The following is a 21392-nucleotide window of genomic DNA, read 5'->3' as shown; positions in this document are numbered from 1 at the left end:
GCATTGGAACCAGTTGTGCTTGAATAATCCATTTTGAAATCCAGAAAAGAGACCACTAATGAGATCGATAGTTTAGGTCAACAACTCAAACAAGCCGCCCGGCTCCAACATTGTGTGCAAGCTATGACGCGTGCAGGATCATGAATAGCGCTCCGTATAATGAAGCTGCAAGTTCAATGTCACTCGCATTGGGGGGCGTGATGCTCCACAGCTATCTGTATTCTACTTACACGCATAGCATCACAAATTTGCACTAACCGATTATGACATGGACCTAAAATCATAAATAAAATATTCATTTAGAGAGTCGTAAATATTACATAATATTATGTTTTGAATTATATTTGACAAATGCAATGGCAGTTTTAAAACACATAGTTTGGAAATGTATTACATATTGCATTAAATAAAGAAGAAGATTATAATTATTATTATTCAAAATAATAATAATTCCTATAGCTATACGTGATTCCAAAACTGCTAATTTCTTAGATTATCTACCCAAGTTAAGCATTATATATGGTTTTGTCCCTCTGTAAATCTCTCAAGTATGGGCACTAGGCTGTTCGCCAGCCAATCAGGAAGCTCCATTATCAAATCCAATTCCAATTCAGAGTCTTGCCAGCACTCTCCCACCAGCTCTTGTCCTGTCATTCTGCCACCCTGCCAATCAATCGCAACAACACCATGCTGTCTGCCCGAGCAACCTCCAGAAAGGCCGTCAGTCTCTCGCGAGGCGCCACGAGAGGCCTGGCCACTGTTCAGGATGCCGCCCCCGTACGAACATATGGTGGGCTGAAGGATCAGGACCGGATTTTCCAGAACCTCTATGGGCGATACCCAGCCAACCTCCAGAGCGCTAAGAAAATGGGCGATTGGCACAAGACAAAGGAGATCCTCTTGAAGGGTGACGATTGGATTATTAACGAAGTCAAGGCCTCCGGTTTGCGCGGACGAGGTGGTGCGGGCTTCCCCTCTGGTCTCAAGTGGGTATGTCACGATCTTCGACCTTGATATCGACCTTGATGAGTTTCTAACTTTTAGGTAGTCCTTCATGAACTTCAAGGGCTGGGAAAAGGACACAAAACCGCGATATCTCGTGGTAAATGCCGACGAGGGTGAACCCGGTACCTGCAAGGACAGAGAAATCATGAGGAAAGACCCGCACAAACTCGTCGAAGGTTGTCTCGTTGCAGGCCGAGCAATGAACGCCACCGCCGCCTACATTTATATCCGTGGCGAATTCTACCACGAAGCCGCCATTCTCCAAAATGCGATCAACGAGGCCTATGCAGATGGGCTGATTGGCAAGAATGCGTGTGGTTCCGGATACGATTTCGATGTCTACATTCACCGCGGTGCTGGTGCCTACGTCTGTGGAGAGGAGACGTCTCTGATCGAGTCTATAGAAGGAAAGCCTGGAAAGCCTCGACTCAAGCCTCCCTTCCCTGCTGCGGTGGGTGTTTTCGGGTGCCCCTCAACTGTTGCCAACGTGGAAACTGTTGCTGTTGCGCCGACAATCTGTCGCCGTGGAGGAAGTTGGTTTGCTGGGTTTGGCCGCGAGCGCAACCAGGGAACTAAGCTGTTCTGCATTTCAGGCCATGTGAACAACCCTTGTACCGTTGAAGAAGAAATGTCCATTCCCCTTCGCGAGCTTATTGACAAACACTGCGGTGGAGTCCGAGGCGGCTGGGATAATCTGCTAGCCGTTATTCCTGGTGGTTCTTCGACTCCGATTTTGCCCAAGAATGTCTGTGACGACCAATTGATGGATTTCGATGCCTTGAAGGATAGCCAATCAGGTCTAGGCACAGCTGCAGTCATTGTCATGGACAAGAGTGCGGATGTTGTGCGTGCAATTAGCCGCTTGAGCCACTTCTACCGCCACGAGAGCTGCGGCCAGTGCACACCATGCCGTGAAGGCAGCAAGTGGACGGAACAGATAATGAGCAGATTCGAAAAGGGCCAGGGACGGGAGAGGGAAATCGACATGCTTCAGGAGTTGACAAAGCAGGTTGAGGGTCACACTATTTGTGGTAAGTGCTTTTCGACTTCTCCGTTGCACATCTTCAGTTTTTCTAACATCCCATAGCGCTCGGCGAGGCCTTTGCATGGCCAATCCAGGGCCTCATCCGCCATTTCAGACCCGAGCTAGAAGCCAGGATGGAGAGCTATGCCAAAGCCCAAGGGGGGGCTGCTCTGGCTGGTGGGTGGCAACATGATTCAAGGGCCCATGGAAAATTGGTTTCTCCTGGTCAGTGATGATGATAATTCTTATATATAGATTATCTGCTGGACTGGTATCGCCTACGGTTTAACCTACGCGATAATCCGCCTGGTTTGATATTGGGCCTTAATATGTACAAAAAAAAATATGAATTACTTGAAAGTAGATATGGTTTAAGCATGTCTCATTGATATTGGTGGACTAGTGTGTAGTATATTAGGGTTGAGTCCCCGTAGCAATGAAGTATCCCAAACTTATGTAACGGTATAGCCACCATCAACTCGAATATCAGCGCCAGTCACATAGCTGCTAGCATCAGAGAGCAGGAAGGCCACAGGGCCCATGAGATCTTGGGGTAAGCCCATCTTGCCTTGGGGAATAAGAGATACCCATTTCTGCTTCAGATCTGGGTTCTCATCCAGGATTTTCTGGGTTCTAGATGGAATACCAAGTCAGCTGGCCGGTCTCACAATAAAGGACAACCCTGGTTAGTTAACTTACAGCGCTGTCAGCATGTATCCTGGGGAAAGGCAGTTGACCCGGATGCCAGCATGGGCCCACTCGACGGCAAGGGATGCTGCTAGATGGCGAACCCCTGCCTTGGAAGCGTTGTAAGGACTAGTTCGTTCCATCGTTAGCTCATCGAGACTCTTTCAACTCCCCTGTTCATTGGGTTCTATATTGTGCGAGCAGGTGGATGGAATCAGCATCACTCACGCTTGGGGCTGGGGGACGTTGACAATGGATCCCGACATGCTGCCAATCATGACCATACTACCGGGGCTCTTCCTCTCCATCAGATGACGAGCAACTGAGGTGGCGAACAGATATGTGCCGTCTACGTTGACAGCCCAAAGCTTTCGAAGGCGATCAATTGGGTAGTTGACGGCCTCGAAATTTTCAGTGAAGCCAGCTGAAGTGACCAAGTTGTCTATCTTGCCGTGCTTCTGGACAATCTCAGTTATACACTGTTCGACAGAGTCGGCATCACCAACATCGGCGTAATGTGCCGTGACCTTGGGAATGCTGAAGATTTGTTAGACACGACATCTGAAGATACCAGCCCGCTTTGGGTACTAACCGTTCGGCATTGGGGTTTTCCTTGACAAAAGCATCTACAATCAGCTTTGCCTGCTTCTCGGCCTCCTCCTCTGTTGCTATGTTAGCTGTCTGGGAACAATGCCTCAGCAATTAGCTGGAATCTCACTGTTCATATCGACCAAGGCTAGATCGGCCCCGGAGTAGACCATTCCCTGGCCAATCACAAGCCCCAATCCTCTTGCACCACCTGTGACGACACCAACCTTTCCGTCAAGGGTGAAGCTGGGAAGCGTAGGCTTGACATACTGGCCACCAGCTTTGACCGGCTTGCTGCTCGGGAGCTCATGCTCGGCAGGATACTCAATCTCGACTTCAGAGTCTGTTCGAGAGTGGCTTCCAGGCTTATCCTGTCGTGGCGGCACGTAATGGAACTGCCTTACTGCGGCCAATGGCAGTCGACTAGTTGGTCTAAGCGCAAAGGCTCGGCTCGCCAGCCGGAGCATGGACGCGGACGATTTCAGTGTCGCAACCATGTTTGTGGATTTGAAGAAGGATGATTGCAAAAGCTTCAAGGTGGGAGAAGGGATGATATATATACGATCGCCGATGAATTGCCTCCTATACCTGCCAGTATATCTACCGATGTCGCTCTTACGGTGGTCAGTGGAGGCGGCTAAGATTTCTCCAAGGGAAGTGCGGATAGCTACAGTGGTTGTGATATAGACTGCTGCTAGCAGTAGTGGCTGTGGAGGCAAGCTTTCTGCACTGCGACCCAGCAGAACCTTACCTACCTATCAGCCATTTGGATCCCGCCCAAGATATTGTGTGCCTGTGCTGCTCTCTGATACGTTCCGCGTGGGAGGAGGGATAGCTTCCAACCACCCCAGTATTTGGTGGTCTAGGATAGCTTTTTTTGCCCCTCAGGGATACAGCTACTGGCCCTAGCTGCCCCTACTTAACTGCCGTTCCATCCTCTACGGAATGCTATCCGTTCAATGGCCCTTCTTCGTGTACGAGTATGATGCCGGGTTTGAAAATTCCTGCTGGGTTCGGATCATTGCTTCCAGGCATCATCCAATTTTAGAGTGGATAGCCGGCTTAGCGTGACCCTCGCCTGGAAAACGAAGCCACTTGTGCATCAGGCAGCAGAATTAAAAGACCCCCCAAGGGCATGAGCTGGGGAATTTGATGCTAAGCACTACTACCTAACCCAGTGGGTAATACTATCGTGGAGGGATCATGTGTCTGTCTCCCTTTTGCATTTGTATTTCAATTTGTCGAGGATATACAGGGCTCCGGAGGGCGCGTTATCTCCCAATACCTGCCGTTTGGTACAATTGGTAGCAGCATTGTAGAATGAAGAGTGTCATCACGATCTTGATCTCCAATTCTCCCCGCTAACGCTTCACATTATCTAGAACCCAACTGACCACCACGTTCCATCCCACGCCGAGTCTGGGCAAAGAAAAGTTTTCAAATAGAATCATAGATGTCAATTGATATATATAGCTACCAGTAGCCGGGTTCAATAAGGCCGGTGCTCCATATCGGGGGAAAACGTCTATAAACTCCTTGTCCCCCCCCCACGCTATAGGGTAACCCTCTTGGTACTTAATTGAGAGCTTCACCGAGAACTATCAAGGATACGATGTAGGAGCGGCACTGGGAGGCGCTTATGCCAGCTATTGCCAGCTCTCACACACGTCTTATTCATCCCGTGCCGTCCAAGGTTGGTGGTCCAAGCACAAAGAAGAAAAAAGGTCTTGGTTGACAATGTTGTGCGGGGCATTTTTCTGGTAACTGCGGGGCAATTCGAGCTAGAGCAACAAGCAAGGTACACGGAAGAAATACTTCCTGGCTCAATATCGACATCGCCTTGTCGAAAATTCTAGTAGCCCGATGACTTGTCCACCACTACCTGCTAGGGTCGTGAATCGATATGTCTGAACATGCCCCCAGCAGCAACGCTGCCGAGGGCTCTATCGACCTGTCTCTATCTGCCCAGGCTCTAGCCTCGTCATCCCCCGCGGTGCGCATCGCTGAGCTGCAGCTTGTGGGAGAGGCAGTGGCTCGGAAAAGTAACATCCCACTGGCTTCAATTCGATACATCCCGGGTTAGCTGACTCCTGCCTTAGCATCTGACGACGAATTCTCCTCCAAGGCCCTGCAGCTCCTCTTCAACACCCATGCAGCTTACCAGGACCGCGAGTCTCGGCTGGCAGCCCAGAAATGCCTGGTATCCATCGTCACGAGAGAGACTAGTTCCTCAACACTGCAACTATTAGTGAAAACTCTACGACAAGAGTCCTCGAAGCAGGGTATTGCTACATCGAGCGCCTTTGTCTTGGTCGAGTGGTGCAGCGTTCTGCTTCAAAACCTAACCGAACCTTCGTGGAAAGAAGTTGGAAGTGAAATTCTATTGGCATATGCAGATGTCTTGGAGAAATGTCTACGGCCGTCTTCGAAGCCCACGCTGGCACACTCAGCCATAATAGTCACTCGAAGAGGTTTTCGAAAACTTTTCAGCTCCCCAACCCTGGGGCCTGAGAATTTAACCGATGCTGTGACGAATCTAACGTCCAAACGCAGTACGCCGACGGCAAAAAATTCTGTGACTCTAGGAGTCATTGCCGGAGTTGCTGCTCGTCGGCCCGTAGTACGACCTACGCTGGAAACTCTTAAGCCGCTGTATTACGAGTTTTACAACCGTGAGATCCTGGGCTCTAGGACTGCGCTATCAGGGCACATCTCCGCCGGACTGGGCGATTTCTTCTCAAGCTTTGCAACACTTGATGAACTTCAGACTCAAGTTGCCCCAGTTCTGGAGAAAAGCTTGCTTCGTACACCGGAAGTTATTTTGGACGGTGTTCTCCAAAGCCTAGTGAAAGATTTGCCTTCCGAATTTGATCTCTCAGACTTGCTGGCCGGCAAGCTCCTGAAGCAGTTACTTTCAAATGTCAAATCTACCAATGCTTTGATACGCGCCGGAGTTCTCTCTTCTTTCCGCGCCATTATTGCAAAATGCCACAACGCAGGCTCAGTCGACCAAATTATCGAGGAGATCGGGAACCCCCTGAAAACGGGCAAGCTGGCCTCCGCTGATCAGCGCATTCTTCATGCAGAAATGCTAGAAGCTGTTCCCCTGTCTTGCCCAAATGCCCAAAAGACGACTACTATTTTGGCAGCCGTTGCTGGCAAGGAAGGAAACGATGTAGCCTTGGCCGCCGAGACGTTAACACTCTGTCGAGCCATCAATGTATTGATTAAGGGCGACAGCGAAATCTCGCAGCCCGTCCTGAGCGCATTGCTTAAAGGATTGGCAGATAAGAAGGCAACAACTCGCAAAATTTGGCTTCTTCGTGTAGGCTCTGTCTTCCGGACCATAGATGGCCTAGACTTGAACGCTGCGTTGACCTCGTTCACGGAAGCTGTCATTCCAAAATTTATTGACAATTTCCGTGAAGTTGTTGCCAACCCTACACTGACTGCCCAGAGCGGGACGATTGTTGGAGCGTATATTCTTACTGCTCTAACCCCTGTTTTGCAACAGTGGTCCACTGGCTCGAAGATTGAAGCAGATTTATTGAAGTTGTCGACGCCATCTCCTGCTCTAGCCTCATCACAATCCTTTCTTTTGAACCCCAAAATATTCAGTAAGATTGGAAGTGAGGAAGACTTCGATTGGTTCCGTCTTGCTTTGTGTTCTGTTGCAGCGGGACTGAGCACAAATACCGCGAAAGAGATTGTTCTTGCGTGGTCGGAAGCCATGATATATATAGTTACAGTCTCAACTGTACCATCAAACGTGCGACAAGAAAGTGCCAAATCCCTCACCTCCCTTTATGCTCAGAACCCTAGCATTATGGCAGATATCGTTATCAATGGCCTGTGGGCGCATTTGACGCAGACTATCAATGTCGGGGATAAAGATTCGACAACTGAGACGCGTGATTTGATTAAAGTTATAAAGTCGATTTGTATCAGCTCCAAGGAGTTGGAAGCACTCGGGGGTAGCGCCTCGCAAGAGATGCTGGAGCAGCAAGCTTGCTCCCTACTCATTATCTGCCGTACAGAGCTGATATCGCGAGCCAATTGGATAGACTCCTGTATTCGAATGGGAGTTGACCCTGGAAAACTTGCCGAAAAATATGCCGACATATTACTGAATGAGATTAGCGAGCGTACGTCGGTCAATCAAAAGGTACGAGTGTCTATATCTCTCAAGAGTAGAGCCGGCACTGACAAGTATAATCATAGGTCGATATTATTCGGATTGCTGCATACAATGCAGCAGCAGAATTGGCCTTCGTTGCTCCAGAAACTATCATCCCTCGGCTGATAGATCTTATAACCCAAGATCTAGATCCGCAACCGGTAAAGGCAATCGGACCAGTTGACGCTGCAATTTTTAGAACCCAAGAAGGTACCTGCTTCGTGGATGTACTCAGCAAAAAAGGCCAAAATGACACTCCGAATAAGAATACCAAGGATTACGACATCGTGAAATGGGAAAAGGAACTGAGAGACCAACTTGAGAAAAAGAAGGGCCCACAAAGAAAGCTCACTGCTGAGGAAACGTCTAAAGTGAACGCTCAGTTGAAGAAAGAGGCTCAGATACGAGCATCAGTCCAATCAATCGAAGCCAAACTTCTCCGCAGCATCGGTATTATACACTCCTTGGCTGTTGGACCACCCACTGATGCGTCACTTTGGCTTGGTTCAGCCATCAACTCACTTCTTGCTGTTATGGAAGCTGGCGCGAACCTCATTATAGGCGATGCCGCCTCCAAAGTCTACATCACATGCGCTGAGAAAGTGAGTTCTAGGCTGGGAGCAACTCGCCCTGCTATTGGAATTGCCACACTCAGGCTCCGAGGGCTATCCTTGGAGGGGACCTATGGAGACGAATCACTCGCCGACCTTGCAACAAGGGTACTCTATCGCCTCCGCTTTGCTGGTGAGCAGCGGCCCTTTGATGCGGTATCATTAATATACATATTCCCACTCCTCTTTCATGTCTTGAGAGAGGGGGGTGTTGGAGAGACCTTAGATGATCGGGATACCCAAATCGTGCTGGCCGTCGAGTTCATCTCATTTCACAGCATTACTTTTGCTGATGAGTCAATACCTCGCACGGAACTCCTGGATGTCCTTATCCAATCAATGCAAAGCCATGCTCAACATTACAAAATCATCAAGGACTGCTTTTCTGACATCTGCCGATGCATCGCACCTAACATCACTGCTGATGAAATGCTGGTCCTTGCTCGGGGAGTTACAGTACCACAAGCAAACGTCAGAACCGCTGTTTTGCAGTCTATTAGTGCAGACATTGATATGAGTGAACTCGGCTATAGCAGCGAGATTTGGCTTGCAAGCCATGACGATATTGAAGAAAATCAAGAGCTCGGAATGGAGATATGGGAAGAGAGCGGATTTAAACTCAATGCTGAGGTGCCCTTACTCATGGTGCCGTTCTTGAACAGCAAAGATGGACAACTCCGACGGGCAGCAGCACGTGCACTTTCGAAGGCAGCGGCAGTTTACAAGGAAAGCCTTCTTACTGTGATTCCAGCATTGCAGTCTATCTATCTGGAGATGGCGAAGCCAAAAGTCCAACTTCTTGACGAATTCGGGATGCCAAAGAAAATGGACTTATCTGACCCATGGGAAGCGCGGCATGGTATAGCGACCGCCATCAAAGAACTGGCAAACATCTTAGAATCTACACAAGTTGGTCCTTTACTCGATTTTCTGATCCAGTCTGGACCTCTGGCAGACAAAAATGCCTCCGTTAGAACGGAAACACTTGATGCCGCTATTCGGGTCATCGAATTCCAAGGAGGCAACATAATTGACGAGCTGATGAAGAAGTTCGAAACGACCCTGGAGCAGCCTGACAAGAATAGCGACGAGGTGGATCGCGTCAACGAGGCGGTGGTTATTATGTATGGTGCCCTGGCTCGCCACCTTCAGCCGGGGGACAAAAAGATTCCCGTTGTGATTGAGCGTCTCTTGGCAACCTTGAGTACACCCTCTGAGATGGTCCAATATGCCATTGCTCAATGTTTACCTCCTCTGATCAAAGCCTATCCGTCAAAGTTGTCCGAATATATACAACAAATGATGCACGAGCTTCTGAACTCCAAGAAGTATGCCACCCAACGAGGAGCCGCCTACGGTCTAGCAGGATTGATCCTTGGTAGCGGCATATCTACTATCAAGGAACTCCGAATCATGTCAGATCTCAGAGGAGCTATGGAAAATAAGAAGGATTCACACCAAAGAGAGGCTGCTCTTTTGGCGTTTGAACTTTTTTCCACTATGCTTGGCCGCCTTTTTGAACCATACGTCATTCAAATAGTGCCGCTGCTTCTGAGCGGATTTGGAGATGCTAATGCAGATGTCCGAGATGCTTGCTTGGCAGCCGCGAAAGCTTGCTTTGGTAATCTGAGCTCGTATGGTGTCAAGAAGATCATGCCAACGCTTTTGGAGGGACTTGATGATCAACAATGGCGTAGCAAGCGAGGTGCTTGCGATCTTCTCGGTGCAATGGCATACCTTGATCCAAACCAACTTGCGACCAGTTTGCCGGACATCATTCCTCCCTTAACCGGTGTGCTTAACGATAGTCACAAGGAAGTGAGGGCCGCCGCCAACCGAAGCTTGAAGAGATTTGGTGATGTCATTAACAATCCAGAAGTAAAGAGTTTGGTGGATGTGATTTTGAAAGCTCTCAGCGACCCAACCAAATACACCGATGAGGCATTGGAGTCATTGATCAAGGTTCAGTTTGTGCATTACCTTGACGCCCCTTCTCTGGCCTTGATCACCCGAATCCTTCAACGCGGTCTAGGCGATCGCTCCAACACAAAGCGCAAGGCAGCGCAGGTGATTGGCAGTCTAGCCCATCTGACAGAAAAGAAAGACATTGTCATGCATTTACCGGTCCTCGTTTCTGGGCTCAAGATTGCGGCTGTTGACCCGGTACCAACAACTCGAGCGACAGCATCCAGAGCTCTCGGCTCCTTAGTTGAAAAGCTGGGAGAGGACGCATTGCCCAACTTAATCCCCGAGTTGATGCAGACTTTGAAGTCGGATACTGGCGCTGGTGACCGATTAGGATCCGCACAGGCTTTGAGCGAAGTCCTAGCAGGTTTGGGCACGAGCAGACTCGAGGAAACCTTGCCAACCATTCTTCAAAATGTAGAGTCCTCTAAGCCTGCAGTCCGCGAAGGTTTCATGTCTCTCTTCATTTTCCTCCCGGTTTGTTTTGGCAACAGCTTTTCCGCATATCTGGGCCGTATAGTCCCTCCTATTCTCGCTGGTCTGGCAGATGACGTGGAGTCTATTCGCGAAACAGCTCTTCGCGCTGGACGGCTGCTTGTTAAAAATTTTGCAATTCGAGCTGTCGATCTTCTTCTGCCTGAATTGGAGCGAGGACTGGCAGATGATAGCTACAGAATTCGTCTTAGCTCTGTTGAGCTTGTTGGCGATCTTCTCTTCAACCTCACAGGTGTGAAAGCTGGTGCTGAACCAGGAGACGAGGAAGATGAGAATGCTAAAGAGGCAAGTGCTTCCTTGAAGGAAGTACTTGGGGAAGAGAAGCGAAACAAGATCTTGTCAACTCTTTATATTTGCCGATGCGACACTGCTGGAGCGGTGCGTTCCGCTGCGATTTCAGTGTGGAAAGCTCTGGTCCACAGCCCCAGGACATTGAAGGAGCTGGTGCCAACCCTAACAAGTCTTTTGATTAAGCGACTTGGAAGCTCCAACATGGAGCATAAAGTTATTGCCAGTAACGCGCTCGGTGAGCTGATTCGGAAAGCTGGCGACGGTGTCCTCGCCACTCTCCTGCCCACTCTAGAGATGGGGTTGCAAACTTCAACAGATACGGATGCAAAGCAGGGCATATGTCTTGCTTTGCGCGAGCTTATTTCATCTGCGTCACCAGAATCTCTTGAGGACCATGATAAGACACTCATTTCTGTTGTCCGCACTGCACTCATAGACTCAGATGCGGAGGTTAGAGAGGCTGCCGCCGAGGCGTTTGACTCCCTTCAACAAATATTTGGCAAGCGGGCAGTTGATCAAGTTCTTCCCTTCTTGCTCAATCTCCTGCGGTCCGAGAATGAAGCAGATAATGCTCTATCGGCACTTCTCACGCTGTTAACCGAGGCTACCCGGTCCAACATCATTCTGCCCAATCTCATCCCAACTCTAACAACTCCACCGATATCAGCGTTTGATGCAAAGGCCCTGGCTTCCCTATCTAAGGTTGCTGGCGCATCTATGAACCGTCGTCTCCCCAACATCATTCAGTCATTGATGGAGAATGAGATCAATTGTAGCGATGATGAGTTACGTGAGGAGCTGGCGACATCATTCGACACCGTGATTCAGTCAATTGACGAATACGATGGCCTCAATACTGTGATGAATGTCCTTCTCGGTCTCCTCAAGCATGAAGATCACCGGCGGAGAGCTGCCACAGCTCGACACATGGGTAACTTTTTCGCTGTTTCCAGTGTGGACTACTCTCGTTATAACCAGGATATTATTCGGTCGTTGTTGAACTCGTTTGATGACGGAGACTCGGATGTGGTGAAGGCTTCTTGGACTGCTCTAACTGAATTCACGAAGAGGCTTAAAAAGGAAGAAATGGAATCGCTCGTTTTGTCAACTCGACAAACCCTTCTGCGTGTTGGCGTTGCAGGTGCTAACTTGCGTGGATTCGAGCTTCCTAAGGGAATCAGTGCTATATTACCGATCTTCCTACAGGGCCTCATCAACGGGACTGTTGACCAGAGAGTACAAGCGGCACTTGGTATCTCGGATATCGTGGACCGTACAAGCGAAGCGTCGCTGAAGCCATTTGTTACTCAAATCACAGGACCGCTCATTCGTGTAGTATCAGAACGTGCTACAGAGGTCAAATCGGCTATTTTGCTAACGCTCAACAACTTGCTCGAGAAGATGCCAACTGCACTAAAGCCTTTCTTACCTCAACTCCAGCGCACTTTTGCCAAGTCTTTAGCAGACACATCTAGCGAAGTTTTGAGGACCAGAGCCGCAAAAGCTTTGGGGACTTTGATCAACTACACTCCTCGAATCGATCCTTTGATAACCGAGTTAGTTACAGGAGCAAGGACAACTGATCCCGGTGTGAGGACGGCAATGTTCAAGGCCTTGTATGAGGTTGTCAGCAGAGCTGGCGCGAACATGGGCGAATCCTCCAGATCAGCTATCCTGTCATTGATTGACTCGGACGCTGATGAGAAAGATGATGCCATGGTAGTAACCAATGCAAAGCTTCTCGGTGCCTTGATTAAGAATGTGGCCGAGGATGTTGCCATAAGCCTGCTTCGGAACCGAGTCATTACTCCTCAGCCAAGTCACTCATCTACCTTGGCTTTGAACTCTGTGTTGGTTGAATCGCCAAGTATCTTGCAGTCAAGTGGTATCATCGATGAGCTGCCAAGCTTGCTCTGTGGGGGAATGAGTGATAAAAGAGTAAGTTTGCCTTTAAGCCCCCCTTTAATATCCTTATTCTAACTTCGTGTAGCCATATATTGCGGACAACTTCATACTTGCCACGGGAAAACTTCTACTCTCGTCACCCCCCAAGTCATTCGATGATATCAAGCAGATATTCGACACATTGGCAGTTATCATCCAACCTGGAAATGCCACAGACTCGCGACGGCTGGCACTGGTCATCATTCGAACATTGAGCAGGAAAAACGCCGATCTAGTACGACCTCATGTGTCACTTTTAGCACCACCGATTTTCGCGAGTGTGAGGGATCCAGTGATACCCGTGAAGCTATCTGCGGAAGCTGCATTCATTGAGCTGTTCAGCGTTGCAGATGAAGAGGGCCGAATATTTGATAAATATATGGCGGGCCCGGGCAATGATCTACCGCCGAACGTTAAGAGAAGCATGGGCGACTACTTCAAACGAGTTGCCATGAGGCTTGGTGTTCAAGCTAGGGAGCGGAGGGAGGCCGAAGGCGGGCAAGGAAGCTTAGGCCTGTCGAATGATGAGGCTGAAGATGAGCGGGAGATATGGAGCGTGGGGAAAGTGGAAATTGATGGAGAGACCTTTGCATAAGCAGATACATGCCCAAGAAAGGTGGCAGGATTGTATTAGTATCTATTGACGTGATAGAAAAAAGCAATCATGTAGAATACTTGAAATGAGATGTAATTAGCTACACATGTTATGTGGCATTCCAGCATTGTTTTAAGAAGACTGTGTGAATGGATGGGTAAGGTAGAATAATCAGGCTATTCGTGATTTATTCTTGGTTCAATGGGGGCTTGTTCGTGTAATACAGAGGTACAGAAAACAGCGTATCCAGAGACTACCTGGTACTAAGGCCCTCTTTATATCTCAAGGACAATAGAGGCGGCGTTGTGATGCCTGTGATAATGCTGCACCACTAAGTACGTGAGTGAAACTTAGGGCGCGAATGTCGAGATTACGTCAAACTGTTCAGGGAGTCACGTGATATGATTAATGCAAGTGCCAGACTAAGTACTTTTCAGAGCCCTCGCTTAGCCCACTCTTTGAAAGTGTGCTAAATTCCGGGCCTAGTGCACGTGAACCCACAAACTTTGAGCAGAACTGCTACGAGCCTCCGGAAATTCTGGCCTCGTAAACCCTCCCCCCAAACTTCATCCAACCTCATCGCCATCGAGGGCCGGCCATCAATACCGAAATTATTCAAGATGTAAGCCTTTATTCCACTGCCGTTAGATGGATATCAACTGGGCGATGAAGACGATGGTCCTTGATTGAGCTCAAATCTTTTGGTCGGCAAGAGATGTGGTGCTGACACAAGTTTTTTTTTCTTTGCGATTTAGGGTCAACCTGCGAACTCAGAAGCGCCTTGCCGCGTCGGTCATTGGCTGCGGCAAGCGCAAGATCTGGCTTGATCCCAGCGAGCAGAGCGAGATTTCAAACGCCAACTCTCGCCAGACCATCCGAAAGCTCGTCGCCGATGGCCTCATTATCCGAAAGCCGGTGACGATGCACTCGCGATCCCGCGCCCGCGAGCTCAACCTGTCCCGAAGAGAAGGCCGACACCGTGGATTCGGTAAGAGAAAGGGTACTGCCGACGCTCGTATGCCCACTCAGGTCCTCTGGATGCGCCGCCTTCGAGTCCTCCGACGCCTTCTGGTCAAGTACCGTGCCAGCGGCAAGATCGACAAGCACCTCTACCACGAGCTCTACCACCTGAGCAAGGGTAACACATTCAAGCACAAGCGTGCTCTGGTTGAGCACGTACGTTTCCACCTTTTCTTATCAGACTTTGGGCTGGCCTCGTGAGAGAAATGCTGTTCTAACAAATCCCTTTTAGATTCACCGTGCCAAGGCCGAGAAGCAGCGTGAGAAGGCCCTTAAGGATGAGATGGACGCCAAGCGTGCGAAGACCAAGGCTGCCCGTGAGCGCAAGTTGGAGAGAGTGGCGGCAAAGCGAAATGCCCTGCTGGCGGATGACGAGTAAAACCATTTTGAAGGACATTCTCGGTCTGAGGGGCTGCATTTGGAGTCTACGGGTTGGGTTTTTTTTCTACGCCCTTCTGGTTTCTACAGTCGTACCGGTGGGTTTGTGGCATGTAGCATTGAAAAAAAATGAAATGGTAAATGCTCGAGGTAATTCATTCGTTCAATCTGTGTTGCACTATATCGAGCATTTCGTACCTGTGATAGGCATAGGAACCTGGTATGACTTGATGACTCTTGGTGATACATAGACACGAGAGATTTGAAATATGGAATGGAAGCATGGTTTCTTATAAAGATATCGTATGATTTAGCAACGGGTGAAATGCGGCTTGTGAAAGAAACAGTGAGATAGAAAATCACATCCAATTTGTTATATCTAATCAGTCCGAGCGCCATTTGGTAGCTAGCGGGGTATGAAATCCTTGGCTGAATCAGGGTCCCTCGAAGTGCCCCGTTCAAGATAAGGTGGTGAAGAGGCGGCAGAGCAATTCGGCATGCTCCCTCCCGTGGAACGAGAGTGGGATTCCAATGAACAGAGCCAACACCAACAGCCTCATTTCCCCCGAAAGAGAGTATAAGCACGATGCGTGGACCTGATGGGGAGCTGTGGGGAGGCGGGAAAAGGATAAGCCGACGTGAATCGCCAGATGAGCAAGCTTTGGTGGCATGTGCGAGTACATACATACCTCTTCTGTTAATCCAGCTACATCGTTGCTCTGCACCAGCGGTTGAACTTTGTGGCCGTTGTTGGCCCAGAGTCCACTTAGATAACAGGAATTGAAGACATCCAGCTTGTATTTTCCATTATTTCCACGTAACGGAGTTGTGTGTTATGTAATTCATTCCACTATAACACAGAAACTATTTGTAACGGTGCACGATCCTGTAGGCGTAGTGCCAGGGCTCGTATGCGGGGGATGGGACGAGACTTTTTGGAGGCGGATAGCCACGGTCAGGCTACGCAGCGCCGCTTTTGAATCGCGCCGATCGGAACTGCATGTGCGGCAAGCATCGCCGGTATATTCCAGAACTTTTTATTCTGTCATAAGCTTCGCAGGCGCAACTTCTTGCTCGTGCCGTTTCTTGTTGTCTCTTTTTTTTTCTCCCCTCTTTCGCCATTGAAGGCTGGTCTGTTTATTCCAACGCCCATCATGGCAGCCTCTTATCTGCGAAGCACGACGATTCCTCTCAGCGGCTTGAAGAGACTAGCAGCGAAGCCGTCTGTGAGCACAGCATGTCTCGTTGCTCGACGGACAAAGGCCTCGCTCGCTCAGGATGGCCAGCAACAGGTCAGGAGAGGTCCAATTGGCAACGACATGCGCTTCATGCTAACTGGGATTGACAGCTTCTTGCGGCGCATCTGGAGAAGGCCGACCCGGCTGTTTTTGACATCATCGAAAAAGTCCGTGTTTCTGATTACCTAGGTTTGGAATCGCGCAGCGATTGTTACGCATGCTGAACCTTGGAGCAGGAGAAAAACCGACAGAAGCATTTCATCAACCTCATTCCGTCAGAAAACTTCACTTCTCAAGCCGTGTTAGATGCGCTGGGCAGCGTCATGCAGAGTAAGTCACCGAAGCTCTCCGTCCTTTAGGATGGTCACTCAAAGTACTAAGCTAACAAACATTACCTGCAGATAAGTATTCTGAGGGCTACCCCGGCGCACGATACTACGGCGGCAACGAGTTCATCGATCAGTCTGAAAGACTTTGCCAGCAGCGAGCTCTAGAGGCATTCGGCCTGGATTCCAAGTCTTGGGGAGTCAACGTTCAAGGCAGGTTTAATATTGATGTTCCAACATATCTCCTCTTATTAGCACTCGATCTAATGATACCCTGTCTGCAGCTCTTTCTGGTGCCCCGGCCAACCTCTATGTGTACTCGGCGCTTATGGATACGCATGATCGACTGATGGGCCTTGATCTGCCTCACGGTGGACATCTTTCTCATGGTTATCAGACGCCGACCAAGAAGATATCCGCTGTGTCCAAGTATTTCGAAACTCTACCCTATCAACTAGATGAGCGCACCGGCTACATCGATTACGATAACCTTGAAAAAATGGCCACTATTTACCGACCCAAGATCATCGTCGCTGGAACTAGTGCCTACAGCCGATTGATCGACTATAAGCGCATCCGAGACATTTGCGACAAGGTGAACGCTTATATGGTGGCAGATATGGCACACATCTCCGGTCTTGTCGCCGCCAAGGTGTTGCCGGGCCCCTTCCCCTTCGCCGATATCGTCACTACTACCAGCCACAAGAGTCTTCGAGGACCTCGAGGAGCCCTGATTTTCTTCCGCAAGGGCGTACGAAGACAGAACCCGAAAACGAAAGAAGATGAAATGTATAACCTTGAGGGCCCAATCAACAACTCCGTGTTCCCGGGCCACCAGGGTGGTCCCCACAACCATACCATCACTGCTCTTGCCGTGGCATTGAAGCAGACACAGACGACCGAATTCCACGCCTACCAGTCCCAAGTGTTGGCAAATGCAAAGGCTTTTGCTAAGCGCCTCGGAGAAGAGAAGGGTAAGGGCGGTCTTGGATATAGCCTTGTCAGCGGCGGCACCGATAACCACCTGGTCCTTGTTGACCTCAAGCCCCACGGCATCGACGGCAGCAGAGTAGAGCGCGTTTTGGAACTGGTTGGCGTTGCTGCAAACAAGAATACCGTGCCGGGTGACCGATCAGCTCTGGTACCTGGTGGTCTTCGGATGGGCACACCCGCCATGACAACTCGCGGATTCCACGAGGACGACTTTGTACGAGTGGCTGATGTTGTTGACCGCGCCGTCACCATCGCGACCCGTATTAACAAGACAGTCAGAGCATCAGCTGAGGAGCGAGGCGAAAAGTTGCCTGGTAAACTCAAGCTTTTTGTAGACCATCTTGGCAATGGGGATAGAGATCCAGAGATTGTGCAGCTGAGGAGCGAAGTCGCGGATTGGGTAGGCACATATCCTCTTCCCTGGGACTCGGCTCAGTAAATGTAACATCAAACGGCAAATTCCTTTCTGAAGCTATATTAAAATGTACTATTTCGGAGAATTGCGTCTCCTATTGTGGGTATACAGGTTGTGGGCCGATCATTCACACGCCGCTCTTATTTGTTGTTCAACACTAAATATAAGGATTGCTCTGTGCAGCTTCAAAGGGTATTTACATGTAAAGACAGCGTGTAATGAAGGAGGTGGGGGAGTTGGCACCTATTGAATCCAAACGTTACCATTTCGACCATTCAACAAGATTAGAGCAAAAGCGAATATCCAATGACTGGGTATTCGAGAAACAAGCAAGAAATCAATCTAGTGGTAGGGAGCAGAAATAATACATTCCCTTGTAGACTTGGGGAATTATCGATTTCCTAAAGCCGTGGCAACAGTGTCCAGCTGTCGAACAGTCTCGTAGTATGTTCGTAATCCATCCAGACCTTTGAATGTTACTTCTGGGCCATATTCTTCTACGATGGAATACAAGACTGGCCATACGGCAAAGTCGGGAAGGGTCAACTTGTCCTCACAAAGATATGGAGGACGTTTTTGTTTCGAGTTGTCGACGATGTATTCGTCCCAAACAGCGAGCTCTTGCTTCATCTTCCCGGGCAGTGCTCGACTGTTAGTATCCCCATCGCTCTTCAGTTGCCGCCAGGCGTGCAGTAGATTCAACCCTTGTTGCATCTGACTATATAGCCTCGCAAGCTTTTCTGGACTCTGAGTAGCGGGATCTGCCTCAGTAGCGCGCCCATGCCCATAGCGAGAGTGCAGGTAGAGCATGATAGCGATGTCCCCCTGGACGACGGATCTAGCGGCGTCGTTATCAACAAATTTTACAGGCGTAGACCAGAACGCTGGAGGGTTGCTTTGATTGCCGCTGGGAAGATCGTTGCCAGAAGCCATGCTGCCCTTGGCAAACTGAATACCAAACTCGGCCAGCATAAGCACAATGCGCATGTTGACTACAGGATCCGCAGAGGCGAAGAACCTTGGAGAGTTGCTAATATGCAACACGTCGAAGCCACCGCCATAATGCGCCTGCCAATCGAAATCCGACGAATGGTTTTCCATACCAAACGCCTGAATCATCTTCACAGCATCAGGGCTCTGGCCATTATTTATGGCATGCGCAGTTGCGCGAGTTTTTCCAGTTGCTCCTTGGCCCCAGATGATAGTCTCCTCACGATCAAGGAATGTGCCAATCTGCCTGAACGTGAGAGATATCCGACGGCCTGAATAAGCCAGTTCAGCAGGTGACCTTTCACGGTCTGCACGTTTGTCTCGTCGGATGGCATGCAGCCATTTCATATTTGTCTGCAGGCCCATCCGGAAGAGTGAGTTGTGTGGGAGTTTGGCACGTTCGATTTTTCGTTTTCCATCATCCGATACCACTCCAGTAGAATCTTTTACCTGCCTCTTAGTTCTAAGAGTCATGGTTCTTTCCGCCCCAAGACTGACATTGGCGATGTACGAACCCTTGACAATATCCAGGGTTTTATCGCTATGCTCGGAAATGTAGTCGTTTCCGTCACGGTAGAATTGAATGAGGACGTGATTCAGGGGATGGCCGAGATGCTTCTCTATCTCAGCCTTGATGGCTCCAACGGTTGGAGAGAATGGAAGCAGTGGTGGAGATTCGTCAGCGGGATGACGATAGACTGGCATGGTGCCATCTTCGCTCACCTCGCCTTGGACAGCGACAAGTCGAGGAACCTCGCCGCCTTGGTGTGACATCCTTTGCCAAACTACCTCTTTTTCAAGCTTCTCAAAAGCTTCATCCGCTAGACCACTTGGCAGCGCATTGAGAATGACATCAGCATCGCCTTCGCAAAGCTTCTGCTGGGTGGATAAATCGCCTTCGTTTACAGAACTTTCAACTGGCTCAACATGTTCTGCCGTGCCGGCCTCAGCCGAAGTCTTGTGTTCCGTATCCATCTTCTTCGTTTGCTCGTTTTTCTTCTCGGGATCTTGAGGTTGTGTCTTGGGAATTGTCTTCGAGCTTGGTTCATTCACGGTGGCAGCAGCTCCAGATGAGCTGGAATCCAGCTTGAGTTCTAGGAGTGACTGTACAAGATCTTTATCACTACTAACAGCAGCTGCTTTTGCTTGCGGGACGGGTGGCGCGTTTGGTGCTTTCTTGGGTTCTTCAACTACTGCTGGAGTTGAAGGTAAAGTACTTAGAACCTCTTTCGAGGATAAAATCTCACAGCCGGTCAGTTCGACGAGGCTTTTTATAGCTGAATCCCGCCTAGATTCTAGGCGATAGCCGCAACAATCCTCTATGACTGTAATAGCCATGCCATGACCTGCGGCGTCCATGGCGGTGGCGAAGACGCCAATATTGGCCAGGGAGCCGCAGATGAAAACTTCCATGACCATCTTACCGCGAAGGGCGCGCAGCAACTGCGTGCCATGAAACGCGGAGTAATAAGACTTTGTCAATTTCGTGTCCCTCTTTTGGATGGCCTCCGCAACGGCCGGGGGCATGTTGCATCCCGTGTGGGCAGGCTTCACGCAAAGGGGCTCCTCATGACTCAGAAAGGCTTCATTGTCCAGTGGCTCATCAGAAGAAGCCTCAGCCACGACGTTTCTCCTGCGGCTTTGAGCAGGTCCAGACTGGGATACGGGCCCATTCTCAGACAACACAATCTGGTCGCTCTCAACTGGACGAGCTTTGTCAAACTGAGACTGAACCCAGATGACGTCTCCCACCGAGCGAAAAGCGGCTGCTATCTTAGTTGCGCGATTGACAAATCCTTCCGGCTTGGTGGCAGGCAGTCCGCCGTCAACAGGATCAAGGAAGTCGTTTTGAAAGTCAACCAGTATGAGAGCCTTACGGGTTGTGAGTTGGGGTAATGCGGCTTGGTCGAAGGCAAACATTGTATCCAGGCAGTTGACGAATGACTCTAGTCATGAAGCATATCACGAGGATATGAATATGCAGGCAGCAAGGCGGAAATGAGACGCCTCCTTTACCCAAACGATAGCTGAGTCCTAAACCTTGTCCGGCAAGTAAAGAGGGGGTTATTCAGCTGAACCCTTGAGTACGTTGTGAACGATTCTCTGAGCACTTTGAAGCGCCGCTCATTGACCAACAAAACCAAACGATGATGTCGTGAGTTTGGGAGCAAAATGACTGTGAGGTCAGCCAGCTGAATGAAAGCGTGATGGGGTCGAAATGACCAAATATACCCGGGCGTCATGGCCAACGGACAAGGAGGCGCAGGTGTCAAAGTATTGGCTAACTACTAGGTTCGCTAGTCGACACGATTTAGTGTAGCGCCAAATAGGTAGGCAAGGATAGGAGTTTTGACACAGCCGAGATGCCATTTAAGCGTGTTGACAAAATGCTTGATTTTGTGATGAGAAAATATGAGCATTGGCTCGATGTGGAAGTGCCGGGGCAGCGATGAGATGCTGGAGATTCGGCATTTGCTCCTTGACCACTTTACCCGTATTCCATGTACCGAGCAATTATGCATGCCAGGTACGGCGGCCATCCGAACGCTGTCACATGCGACTCCGCACCAGTAGTGGCTAAAAATAGAATTCACAGACTTGAAAGATGGAATTTAAGAAAAGCCATGGCTTCTGTCATCGTTAAAAATGA

At 49.5% G+C, this 21392-nt stretch overlaps 7 protein-coding genes across 7 annotated transcripts; 4 read left to right on the top strand and 3 right to left on the bottom strand.

Annotated features, from left to right (window-relative positions):
• The first annotated feature begins 568 nt into the window (after nucleotides 1–568).
• V8C40DRAFT_236716 (NADH-quinone oxidoreductase subunit NuoF) lies at nucleotides 569–2477 on the top strand. The gene is made up of 3 exons (XM_083214104.1): nucleotides 569–990; nucleotides 1049–2036; nucleotides 2093–2477. The coding sequence occupies exons 1-3, from the start codon at nucleotides 688–690 to the stop codon at nucleotides 2260–2262; spliced, it is 1461 nt and encodes a 486-aa protein (XP_083077393.1). The 5' UTR covers nucleotides 569–687; the 3' UTR covers nucleotides 2263–2477.
• Nucleotides 2289–4309, bottom strand: V8C40DRAFT_236711 (uncharacterized protein). The gene is made up of 5 exons (XM_083214103.1): nucleotides 3435–4309; nucleotides 3309–3378; nucleotides 2945–3253; nucleotides 2729–2845; nucleotides 2289–2662 (listed from the first exon to the last, which is right to left on the bottom strand). The coding sequence occupies exons 1-5, from the start codon at nucleotides 3799–3801 to the stop codon at nucleotides 2482–2484; spliced, it is 1044 nt and encodes a 347-aa protein (XP_083077392.1). The 5' UTR covers nucleotides 3802–4309; the 3' UTR covers nucleotides 2289–2481.
• Nucleotides 4310–5207: 898 nt separating this feature from the next.
• On the top strand, nucleotides 5208–13382 carry V8C40DRAFT_262861 (armadillo-type protein; the record flags this gene model as incomplete). Its single annotated transcript, XM_083219399.1, has 4 exons — nucleotides 5208–5346; nucleotides 5404–7469; nucleotides 7526–12781; nucleotides 12834–13382. The coding sequence occupies 4 exons, from the start codon at nucleotides 5208–5210 to the stop codon at nucleotides 13380–13382; spliced, it is 8010 nt and encodes a 2669-aa protein (XP_083077391.1).
• Nucleotides 13383–13850: 468 nt separating this feature from the next.
• On the top strand, nucleotides 13851–15147 carry V8C40DRAFT_236705 (60S ribosomal protein eL19). The gene is made up of 3 exons (XM_083214102.1): nucleotides 13851–14004; nucleotides 14138–14558; nucleotides 14635–15147. Coding segments are annotated over exons 1-3 (570 nt in total). The 5' UTR covers nucleotides 13851–14002; the 3' UTR covers nucleotides 14782–15147.
• On the bottom strand, nucleotides 14820–15972 carry V8C40DRAFT_150734 (uncharacterized protein). Its single transcript, XM_083211302.1, has one exon. It carries the CDS (start codon nucleotides 15465–15467, stop codon nucleotides 14865–14867), a length of 603 nt encoding a protein of 200 aa, XP_083077389.1. The 5' UTR covers nucleotides 15468–15972; the 3' UTR covers nucleotides 14820–14864.
• On the top strand, nucleotides 15700–17959 carry V8C40DRAFT_150664 (serine hydroxymethyltransferase). The gene is made up of 5 exons (XM_083211301.1): nucleotides 15700–16072; nucleotides 16129–16185; nucleotides 16255–16348; nucleotides 16420–16557; nucleotides 16629–17959. Exons 1-5 carry the CDS (start codon nucleotides 15935–15937, stop codon nucleotides 17774–17776), a joined length of 1575 nt encoding a protein of 524 aa, XP_083077388.1. The 5' UTR covers nucleotides 15700–15934; the 3' UTR covers nucleotides 17777–17959.
• On the bottom strand, nucleotides 17767–21376 carry V8C40DRAFT_236698 (uncharacterized protein). Its single transcript, XM_083214101.1, has one exon. The coding sequence runs from the start codon at nucleotides 20660–20662 to the stop codon at nucleotides 18143–18145; it is 2520 nt and encodes an 839-aa protein (XP_083077387.1). The 5' UTR covers nucleotides 20663–21376; the 3' UTR covers nucleotides 17767–18142.
• Between the last annotated feature and the right edge of the window lie 16 nt (nucleotides 21377–21392).

Source organism: Trichoderma camerunense (genome assembly GCF_050948025.1).
Source record: "Trichoderma camerunense strain CBS 138272 chromosome Unknown V8C40scaffold_3, whole genome shotgun sequence".
In the NCBI taxonomy this organism is placed as follows: domain Eukaryota; kingdom Fungi; phylum Ascomycota; class Sordariomycetes; order Hypocreales; family Hypocreaceae; genus Trichoderma; species Trichoderma camerunense.
This window is presented reverse-complemented; position numbering and strand designations above follow the sequence as displayed.